Genomic DNA, 12,475 nt, shown 5'->3' with positions numbered 1-12,475 from the left:
GACCACTGATAAATCAGAGACTAAGCCAAAGGAAAATGAAAATCTATTCCATCATTACATTGAGAAAACAAGGGAAGAAAATGCATATATGCTCTAAATGCCAAACCTGAGAAAATTGGGATACAAAATAGTAGTGGAAAATTGAGTATTTTATCAATCAATGCATGATTTTATCCTTAAAGGTGCAGTATGTAAGTTTGACACCATGTGGCTGAATTAGGTATTGCACACCTGGTTCAAAACAAACGCAAGTGAAAGTTGCCAGATTGACTACACCAACAGAAGTGTGCCTGACTGTCGAGCCTAAAGGCTGATTTTAGGCTGATTTAAGTCAGGTACTAAATGAAAGCAACAACACGCGTTAGAAGGAATATTTTCATATTAAAAGAAACTACTTTTAATGTAAAAATATTTATTATATCGTGTGTCGTTGCTTTCATTTAGAACATGACTTAAATAAGCCTAAAATTAGCCTTTAGGGTCAACAGTCAGGTTTGAACACGAACGGAGGTAAGGGAGGGGTTGTAGCAGTGAAAAGTGAAAGGACCTGCCCCCAATACATCAGCACTGGACCTAGTTGAAACCACAGGCAGTCCGGCAGCTTAATACAAAGAGTGAATCACTACTGACGTAATGGGGGTTGTTTCAAACCAAACTAAGATCGCTGCAGTGTTTCTTAGGTTTTATCCTTGACGTGACTTAATAAAGCATGAAGTCATGTATGATTTTAATCGTTGTAAGTGAAGACACTTAATTGCTTGTATTTGTTTTATTTGCAGCAGGTCTGTGATGCTTGTCCACAACTACAAGCATTGGGTTAAATTAGGCTTTACAGGGTCAGTGTTCAGTCCGTTACACTCACAGACAGGCAGGCAGGCAGCGTAATACAGAGAGTGAATCAAAGCACATCAAATGATCGGTAATTAAAAGGGGAAAAAATAAAAATAAAATATATACTTTTATATTAGACACACATCTGATGCTTGTATTTGCTGCAGCTCCACATCCACAACTACACGCATTGGGTTAAATGAGGTTTTACAGTCTCCTTTTCTTCCATTGTTTCTGTTCATTGGAGGGAACTCAACCAACCCCGTGACGTCAGGCATAATGACATTCCAAGATGGCTGCGTCCTATATGTATAAAATCTATAGTAAAGCCTGCTGTTTTCTGCTAAATGTTTGCATTAATCGAGTTTGTTTAATATATTTTCATTAAAGTGTAATCCAATGTATAAAATAAGGTAAACTTGACTGAGTGCTTCATTTCCACTTTAAATTAGCCGTTAGGTTCAACAGTCAGACACTGGTTGGTGCTGTCCCCACACTGGAAATTTATATTTTTGTCATACTACTGAAATCTCTTCAGGTAGTGTGTTGTTAGGACACTGGGTTAAAATGGATCCTGCTCACCTAGTGTTTACATTCATAATATTTTTATGATTTGCTAATTAATAACTACCTCATGTGGATCTCTTAATCTGCGTCTCTTTTCGGAGCCCGCTACTGTCCACTGGAGGTCACATTTCGTTCCCGGGCGCATACTTTGAGAGCCTTCCTGACTGAATGAATGAAATACGTTGTTTTCCACCAAGGGCAGGTTAAACAAAGACAGACGTTCCAACACTAATGCATATTTTCAAAGCAGAATATCTGACTTCAGCTTTGTTTTTCAGATAGACAAAAATGTTAACTTAGCATGTTTCTTAAATATATATTACGGTATTGTTATGCTTTAAAAGAGTCAAAAACTTACATACAGCACCTTTAAATGAAATTAGAATAAATACTGCTATTTTGGGTCAAATAAATTGATGACAGGATGGAAATGAGGTTGAAATCTTCATATTCAAATAAAGAAAAAAACTGAACAATATTAAAAACACACTGTAAAGACTGCAATGAAGGAAAGCAGCAATAAATCACTCTATCAGTAGCATACAAATGATAATGAAGTTTGTCACATAAGATGTTTATGTAAATAGAATAATATGGCTCCTAATACCGATCCCTGAGGCACTCCTTTGGGCACCTCTAGAGATAAAGAAGCCTAACCGGCCATATGAACAATACTGCTTTACTGGAAAAATAAATTCATGACAGGGCAACATTAGTTCATTCATTTTCCTTCGGCTTAGTCCCTTATTTAGCAGAAGTCGCCACAGCTGAATGAACCACCAACTATTCCAGCATATGTTTTACGCAGCTGATGCCCTTCCAGCTGCAACCCAGTACTGGGAAACACCCATAAATCTCACATTTACACACACTCATACACTACAGCTAATTTTGTTTACCCAATTCACCTATAGTGCATGTCTTTGGATTGTGGGGTAAACCGGAGCACCCCAAGGAAACCCACATGAACACTTTCAGAACATGCAAACTCCACACAGAAACGCCAACTGCCCCAGCTAGGACTCGAATCAGCCACCTTCTTGCTGTAAGGCGACAGTGCTAACCACTGAGCCACCATGCCGCCTGAAGGGACTGCAATTAGGCAAAAATATATCCCAAAAATATCCAAATAAAAATGTTCGCTGTTTGTATTCAAAACAAAAAGACAAACATGTCCTCATGGATGCACATGTGATCACATAACAGCAAATGTGATTTCTACAGCACTCTAATAATATCCTGACTAACAAAAATCTGGAAAACTGGAGACTGCTTGTGATCTGTTATCTGCTACAATGATGATTTATCAGGCCTTATGGTGCCGCGCACTGCATGCTTGATATTTAGCAAGTAGCTGACGTGTTTTCGCAAGATGTCAAGTCTGACATCACCAAGACAAGTCTCACCGGGTTGCTGCAGAGAAAATGGGCTTTTCAGTCAATAGATATATAGATATTACCCCCCAAAAGAGAAGCACATCTTTTATTTATGACCCCTTTCTCACCTGTGTGTTACAGTACATCAACAAGGCGCCTGCACATGATTTATAAATGTCATATGTGTGACCTAAAGCAGAATGTTTTTTCTCTCTCATTTTTGCATGGTCATGAGTGTCTGTTTTCTCCTGCCAGATGAACTCTTGAGTATATCTGAGTGTTTGTTGTGTAACGTCTGCTTCTGTGACTCGCGGCAGGATCTAAGATATTTACGCTCGGGTTTTGACGCTGTTATGAGTAACTTCTCGGCCTGTTGCAGAACTTGACGAAGCTCCGGAGGTTGAATCTGGATGGAAACAACTTCACTAAAGTGCCGTCTCTCCCTCCCTCGCTGGTGGAGCTGAAGATCAACGATAATAAACTCAGCGGTCTCACTCCTCACAGCTTTAAGGGTAAACACACAAACACACACACATATACAGAGAGAGAGAGTGTTACTGTTGGCTGTTCAGCACCCGGGTCCACTGAGAGATCTGTTTTTCATACACTGTAAACAACATCATTTATATGAATTAAAGTTAACTGTGTTTCAACTTATTTTTAAAGGGCACCTATTTTACCCCTTTTTCAAGATTTAAGATGAGTCCTATGTGTCTCCAGAATGTTTCTGTAAAGTTTCTGCTCAAAACACCCATCAACTTATATATTATACCCTTCAGAATATTGAAATTTTTTGCCCTGAACTTCAATGTAGCTGTTGTTGCCTGTGCCTTCAATGCTAGTTCTCCTCACCTATCGTTCCCACGTGCCTGTCAAGGCAGATTTTTACTTCTGCGTCAAGCGCAGGTGCAGGGATATGCTACAGCACAGCCTACGCGTGGACGCATAGCCCTCGCCGTGGGCATCGCTGACGTGCACGTCTCAAAAAATGTAACTACACGTCGCAACGACGTGTAGCACAAGCTCTGTGATTGGTCGGCTAGGATGTGCTGATGAGTGTGGGTGGGACAGAGAGCTGCTTGAGTCCATTAGAGCAACTGTGTCAACCTTTTACAAGGAGCTCCGTATGGATAATGTTGCTTTGTTTTTACCTTATGGTTAAAGTTGTTGTTCGTCCGCCGGTTCCTGCCTAAAAATGAGCGAGTTTGAACCACTTGTACATAAAGGAAGCGTTCAGAAAAAACAAAACACCAGCGAAGAAACTCGACACAGAGGAACATAAACACCTACTACCATCTAGCGTTTCGGAAGTGTTATTGCAGAGCAACAGAAACAGCGCGCAGAAGTATGAATGCACAGCTACACGTGTTGCATGTGCCGTGGGTTACGCCGATTACTTGACGCAGAAGTATAAACCAGGCTTTAATGTGACAGGAGACATGTTTATATCCACTGCTGTATGGATATCCGCTATGTTAATGTAGAAAATAAACCTGATTCAACGTCCACAAACCGGGATTGAAGGGTCTTCTTTTATAATTTTACAGATATGGTTGTGGTGATAAAGTAAAGACAGTGAAATCCCTATAATTCATAGCTGACATGCACTGTTTTAAAAACATTTTAAACTTGTAAATCTCATTCTTGATCACATTTGATGATGATTGATGATCACAGAGCGCTGAACAGATCTTTTAATCGCAGTTGTTTTGCGCACGTCCTGTCTTGTTCATATGATTATACACTTTACTATACTAGACATGTTAATACGCAGCTGTCAGTTAAATCGGTGGGTGGGGAAACTGCACTCCTACGTCACATTGCGGTGGGCCTCAAAATGGGAGGGATTTGGATCCTATTTTTAACATCAGGTAATTAAAAAAAGACACTTATTGTCTTTATATCATGACAATATGACCGTGGACACACTATACCTACACACAGTTCTGTCCAAACAGCTTCCAAAAGATGATTTTCATCATAGGTGCCCTTTAAAGTCATACACACAGTTTTAAGTATGTTTTATGAAATGTAGGTTCAAAATACTTTTGAAATAAGTTTGTATTAACATAATAAATATAAAATATCTACAATATTTAAGATATGTAAGTATCCTATAGCATTCAATAGCAGTGTTTTAAATATTATACTTCACTATAGTTTGGTTGACACAAAAGCATTTACTATTTTTTTCATCTGGAATTACATAAGTAATAATATATACAGTTGATGTCAGAATTATAATCTCTCCTTTATATTTCTTTCCCCAATTTCTGTTTAACAGATAGAAGATTTTCTTTATCACATTTCTAAACATTCATTCATTCATTTTCTTTTCGGCTTAGTCCCTTTATTAATCAGGGGTCGTCACAGCAATATGAACCGCCAACTTATCCAGCACATGTTTTACGCAGTAAATGCCCTTCCATCTGCAACCCATCACTGGAAAACATCCATACACACTCATTCACAGACATACACTACAGACAATTCACCACATGTGCTTGGACTGTGGGGGAAACCGGAGCAAGGAAACGCATACTTCACACAGAAATGCCAACTGACAGCCGAGGCTCGAACCAGTGACCTTCTTGCTGTGAGACGACAGCACTACCTACTGCACCACTGCATCACCCCTTTACTAGATATTTTTTTAAATATTAATAATCAGCTTAAAGTGACATTTAAAGGCTTAACTAGGTTAATTAGGCAAGTTAGAGTAATTAAGCAGATTATTGTATATTAATGACTTGCTCTGTAGACTCTACAGAAAAATAGCTTAAGGGGGCTTATAATATTGACCTTAAAATTTTTAAGTTTAAAAAAATTAAAAACTACCTGAAATAAACAAAAAAGAAACATTATCAGAAATACTATAAAAATTTCCTTGCTCTGTTAAACATAATTTTGGAAATGTTTAAAAAAATAATAAAAAATCTCATGAGGCCTAATAATTCTGCCTTCACCTGTATATACAGAAGTACATTTCTAAAAAAACAAGAAAAGTAATATCCTGGGTTTTGTGTTATCATTTACATGACAAACCCAGATAATAAATCATCTCAAACTACTAAATGAAACTATTGTTTAAACGTTTGAGGACAGATATTATTAATATTTATTATTACTCTAGTGATCTAATGTTATTTGTTTCCTCAGGTCTGGCACAGCTGCTGACGCTGGAGTTAGAGGATAATTATTTCCACGATGGAAATGTGTCTCCTCTGGCCTTCAAACCTCTGAGGCAGCTGATTTACCTCAGGCTGGATGACAATAAATTCAGAGCTATTCCTTCTGGTCTGCCTGTTTCAGTACAGGTCAGTACATACAGGTGAAGTCAGAATTATTAACCCTCCTGAATTATAAGCCCTGCTGTATATATTTTTTCCCCAATTTCTGTTTTACAGAAAGAAGATTTTTTTTAACACATTTCTAAACATAATAGTTTTAATAATTGGTTTTTAAAAACTGATTTATTTTCTCTTTGCCATGATGACAGTAAATAATATTTTACTAGATATTTTTCAAGTCACTTCTATACAGCTTAAAGGGACATTCAAAAGCTTAACTAGGTTAAATAGGTTAATTAGGTAGTTTAGGGTAATTAGACAAGTTATTGTATAACGATGGTTTGTTCTGTAGAATATCAAAAAATATATAGCTTAAAGGGGCTAATAATCTTGACCTCAAATGTTTAAAAGAATTAAAAACTGCTTTTATTCTAGCAAAAAATAAACAAAAAAATACTTTCTTCAGAAGAAAAAATATTACAAGAAATGCTGTGAAATATTCCTTGCTCAGTTAAACACTTGAAAAATATTTGGAAACGAAAAAAGATTCACAGGACGGCTAATAATTTTGACTTCAGTTGGATGTCATATATACTCACTATGCAAAACATGCTCTCAATTTTATGTAGGTAGCATAAGAAATGACTTATGACTCCAAAAATGATTTATTATTTCTTCAGGAGCTCCACTTGTCGGACAACAAGATAGAGGTGGTCCATTCAGGGCTCCTAAACAAGACCACAAACCTGAGAGTCCTGAACCTCAGCCATAACCGACTCCGAGAGGACCGCATTCATCCCAGAGCTTGGATACACTTGCTGTGAGTTCAGATCTCTCTCTGCTGTTCGATGCCCTCTTCTGGACAGTGACTGTAATGCATGTAAACAGGTGAAGAAGTCGTGAATAAATATCATGATAAGAATCATTATTGAATAGCACATTAAGAATTTATTTAAGAAACTATATTAAAAAAGTATATTTATTATATATAACTATATAAAAGTTTTTGAATACTTTCGAATGGCATCAGTAGAGGTTGTATTTACAGTATTTGACACTTCATTTATCATTTCATTTATTTGACCAGAAAGAGAGTAGTATTGTGAAAAATTATACCAGTTTTAATTAGCTTTATTACAAAATTATTGTAACTTATTTCTGTGATGTCAAAGCTGAATTTTTTACTCCAGGCTTAAGTATCACATCATCTTTCGCAAATCATTCTCATACACTCAATTTGGCTAAGCTTTTCACTCATCATAGCACACGTGCTGCTGATGATGTGACAATGAAAGTGATTTGATTTGATTTGATTTGGTGTTTAATATTACAAATAACGTAATATTTCAAAATGTAATCATTTTAATAATAAAAATGCTACATTCATTTATTCATTTTCTATTCGGCTTTAGACCCTTTATTAATCAGGGGTCACCACAGCTGAGTAAACTGTCAACTTATTCAGCATATGCTTTATGCAGCGGATGCCCTTGCAGCAGCAACCCATCACTGGGAAACACCCATACACTCCCATTCACACACATACACTAAGGACAATTTAGCTTACCCAATTCATCTATACCACATGTCTTTGGACTTGTGGGGGAAAACGGAGCACCCGGAGGAAACCCACGCAAACACGGGTAGAACATGCAAACTCCACACAGAAATGTCAACTAACCCAGCCGAGGCTCGAACCAGAGATGATCTTGCTGTGAGGCGACAGCTCTACCCACTGCACCACCGCATCACCCAAAAACTCTACATTCAAAATTATTAAGATAAGTATATATGATCGGCATCAATAGCCTAGTGGAGAAGTGCACTGACATGTAGCACTGAGGTAATCACGGCGATCCAATTGCGATTCATTTCTCAATGTCCTTTGCCAATCCTTCACTCCTCTCATATCTACTGTCCTATAAATTAAAGATGAAAAACCCCTACTTAAATATAAATAAATAAGTATATATTTACTTTTTACTAAGATTTATTTCACTAAATGTTGTTAAATCTACATAATATTTTTTTCAATACATAATTGGATTCAATTGTTTTAATGTACAGTAGATTACTGTGATATGAAGCTGTAATATCGCCCTAACCTACCTACACCCTAACCCCAACCTCAGAACCAATAAAATACCGTGTTGGTAGCATAATCTGATGGGTAGGATCAAATGTCAGGACACTGGCTTCACAGGTGTAAATCCAGCGGGTGTCACTGTAAACAAATTGAATTAATTGGAAATAATGGCTCCCAATTTTAGTTAGATAGTAAATACTTCCTTATATAAACATAATAAATGATTCCCAAAGTTCTTGAATAGTATCCAAACATGTCTTTATGTACAGAAAACTGGAGTTTTTGGACCTCTCCCACAATAAACTGGTTCACGTTCCCTCATTCCTGCCGGTGGGTCTCCGGCAGCTCGTCTTGCATCACAACCAAATTGAGCGCATCCCTGGCTATGTGTTCGGCCACCTGCGGCCCGGCCTGGACTCGCTTCAGTTGTCTTACAACCGCCTGCGTGAAGACGGCATCAATGAGGTGTCCTTCATCGGCCTGTACAACTCACTGACCGAACTCCTGCTGGACCACAACCAGCTCAGAGCAATCCCAAGAGGCATTGTGCAGTTGAAGAGCCTACAGCACCTGAGACTCAACCACAACTACATCAGGTCAGTCTGTCTGTCTGTCCGTCCATCCGTTCGTCATTCTATAGTTTTTTCTATCTATATCTATTTATCTATCTGTTTATTGTTAGTTTTTTCTATCTTTCTGTCTCTGTCTTTCTGTCTGTTGCTCTATTTGTCTATCTGCCTGTCTATATATGTCTGTTTGTCTAACTATAGTCCTATCTATCTATCTATCTATCTATCTATCTATCTATCTATCTATCTATCTATCTATCTATCTATCTATCTATCTATCTATCTATCTATCTATCTATCTATCTATCTATCATCAGCCTGTCTGTCTGTCTGTCTGTCTGTCATTCTATCTATCTATCTATCTATCTATCTATCTATCTATCTATCTATCTATCTATCTATCTATCTATCTATCTATCTATCTATCTATCTATCTATCTATCTATCTATCTATCTATCTATCTATCTATCTATCTATCTATCTATCTATCTATCTATCTATCATCAGCCTGTCTGTCTGTCTGTCATTCTATCTATCTATCTATCTATCTATCTATCTATCTATCTATCTATCTATCTATCTATCTATCTATCTATCTATCTATCTATCTATCTATCTATCTATCTATCTATCTATCTATCTATCTATCTATCTATCTATCTATCATCAGCCTGTCTGTCTGTCTGTCTGTCTGTCATTCTATCTATCTATCTATCTATCTATCTATCTATCTATCTATCTATCTATCTATCTATCTATCTATCTATCTATCTATCTATCTATCTATCTATCTATCTATCTATCTATCATCAGCCTGTCTGTCTGTCTGTCTGTCTGTCATTCTATCTATCTATCTATCTATCTATCTATCTATCTATCTATCTATCTATCTATCTATCTATCTATCTATCTATCTATCTATCTATCTATCTATCTATCTATCTATCTATCTATCTATCTATCTATCTATCTATCTATCTATCTATCTATCTATCTACCTACCTACCTACCTACCTACCTACCTACCTACCTACCTACCTACCTACCTACCTACCTACCTACCTACCTACCTACCTACCTACCTACCTACCTACCTACCTACCTACCTATCTATCTATCTATCTATCATCAGCCTGTCTGTCTGTCTGTCTGTCTGTCATTCTATCTATCTATCTATCTATCTATCTATCTATCTATCTATCTATCTATCTATCTATCTATCTATCTATCTATCTATCTATCTATCTATCTATCTATCTACCTACCTACCTACCTACCTACCTACCTACCTACCTACCTACCTACCTACCTACCTACCTACCTACCTACCTACCTACCTACCTACCTACCTACCTATCTATCTATCTATCTATCATCAGCCTGTCTGTCTGTCTGTCTGTCTGTCATTCTATCTATCTATCTATCTATCTATCTATCTATCTATCTATCTATCTATCTATCTATCTATCTATCTATCTATCTATCTATCTATCTATCTATCTATCTATCTATCTATCTATCTATCTATCTATCTATCTATCTATCTATCTATCTATCATCAGCCTGTCTGTCTGTCTGTCTGTCTGTCATTCTATCTATCTATCTATCTATCTATCTATCTATCTATCTATCTATCTATCTATCTATCTATCTATCTATCTATCTATCTATCTATCTATCTATCTATCTATCATCAGCCTGTCTGTCTGTCTGTCTGTCTGTCATTCTATCTATCTATCTATCTATCTATCTATCTATCTATCTATCTATCTATCTACCTACCTACCTACCTACCTACCTACCTACCTACCTACCTACCTACCTACCTACCTACCTACCTACCTACCTACCTACCTACCTACCTACCTACCTACCTACCTACCTACCTACCTACCTACCTACCTACCTACCTACCTACCTACCTACCTACCTACCTACCTACCTACCTACCTACCTACCTACCTACCTACCTACCTACCTACCTACCTACCTACCTACCTACCTACCTACCTACCTACCTACCTACCTACCTACCTACCTACCTACCTACCTACCTACCTACCTACCTACCTACCTACCTACCTACCTACCTACCTACCTACCTACCTACCTACCTACCTACCTACCTACCTACCTACCTACCTACCTACCTACCTACCTACCTACCTACCTACCTACCTACCTACCTACCTACCTACCTACCTACCTACCTACCTACCTACCTACCTATCATCAGTCTGTCTGTCTGTCCATCTGTCATTTTATAGTTTTTTTTTTTCATCTATATCTATTTTTCTATCTGTTTATTTGTCTGTCTGTTTATCTGTTTCTGTCTGTCATTGTATAATTTGATCCCTCTTCATGTCTCTGTCATTCTAAAAATCTTCATTTTATCATTTCCTTTATGTTTATTTATTCAAAGTATTTGTGTTTTGTTTGTGCATCTTTGTAGGTGGGCGATGTTTGTATATGTATGTGTTTATATTGCATGCATTAGTAAACAGATATAGTACAGCAGTAGGTCCTGGAGAGCCGCAATCCTGCAGATTTTTGTTTAAACACTAATTAGACACACGTAAACAAACTAAAACTGATCTGAGTGTTACTGGACAGCTAAAGGCAGGTGAGGACTGCTGCTCACCTGGTAGGACTGCAGTGCTCCCGGACTGAACTTACCAACGTTTGATTTGGCATACAGACTAAAAACAAACATAATTTAAAAGCAACTCTAGTAGTTTCTACATCATCACAACAGAACGTTTTAACCTGATCTTGTGCATTTAGCTACGTCACTATGAACTCACTGTGTGATACTACGGCACGGGACGACTCTTCACTGGTGTCGGTTCACCTGGAGTTTAACCTGATAGAGCGGCGCCTCATTCCACCCACAGCCTTCTCTTGCATCAGAACCTACCAGAGCGTCCTGCTGCGGCCCCAGAGATACGAGGAGCACCAGATCTGAAACACAAAACATTTTCAGCTAAATCTCCATTCAAGTCAGCATTCGGAGAATTTGTTTTTTGTTTTTACACTTGAGGCCTTTTATATTGTGTAAGTTGTGTTTTAGGGATGCGTCATTGGAAGCACACATGCATTTTTTTTTACTTTTCACAACTTAAAACTACTGCATACATTTGACATTAACATCAGCTGTGCTTATGCTGTAGCAGGTGTTTGTTTTGCACAGATTTATATGGTGCTAATAGTCCTTTGCTTGTTAAAGTTTGTGTATGTATGTTGTTTTGCTTATATCAAGCATCTGTATGAATGCCTGCAGTCTTTTAAATCGAATTTACTTTTGCTTTGTTTTTAAATCATTTGCAATAATGTATCAGCTTCTTACATTATTTATTTCTTAATTAAATGGCAAACAGTTTATTTGTAATACTGTTACAAGTATTAGTAGCAAAGGTTTTAATTTTAATTTTATTTTTGTGATCCTGTTTGTTGTCCAGGTTTTGGTTTTCCCTCATAAACTACAATAAAGCTGGGAGGTAAAAGAATTCATCTGGAATTAAGGGTTATTTTTATTCTTTTTTATTATTGTAATAAGGACATCTCTGGTCATGATTCGCTTGTGTCCAGCGGTCTTGTTGAAGGAGTTGAATACTTTTTACAGTTTAGTCTATTTAATTCTGTCCTCCTGAATATCTCCTTGGCCCACAAGGGGGCGTCAGAAATGCAAGCAACTACAAATAGTGTTACTTTTAAAAAATATTTCCCCTAGTCTTGATTAATTTTTTAAATGTCTT

At 37.2% G+C, this 12,475-nt stretch overlaps 1 protein-coding gene across 3 annotated transcripts in view; it reads left to right on the top strand.

Moving 5' to 3' along the window:
- si:dkey-6n6.1 overlaps positions 1 to 12,475 on the top strand; it is a 215,547-nt gene that overhangs the window by 17,338 nt on the left and 185,734 nt on the right. The window contains exons 9-13 of one of the 3 annotated variants that reach the window (XM_073909030.1): positions 3,154 to 3,286; positions 5,934 to 6,091; positions 6,745 to 6,884; positions 8,420 to 8,746; positions 11,505 to 12,226. In XM_073909030.1, the coding sequence (XP_073765131.1) occupies positions 3,154 to 3,286; positions 5,934 to 6,091; positions 6,745 to 6,884; positions 8,420 to 8,746; positions 11,505 to 11,685 (939 nt within the window). In that variant the 3' untranslated portion in view covers positions 11,686 to 12,226. 3 annotated transcript variants of the gene reach the window in all.

The sequence above is a fragment of the Danio rerio genome, chromosome 8 (genome assembly GCF_049306965.1).
Source record: "Danio rerio strain Tuebingen ecotype United States chromosome 8, GRCz12tu, whole genome shotgun sequence".
NCBI lineage: Eukaryota > Metazoa > Chordata > Actinopteri > Cypriniformes > Danionidae > Danio > Danio rerio.
Note: the sequence above shows the minus strand (reverse complement) of the source record. Positions and strands in the feature narration are given on the sequence as shown.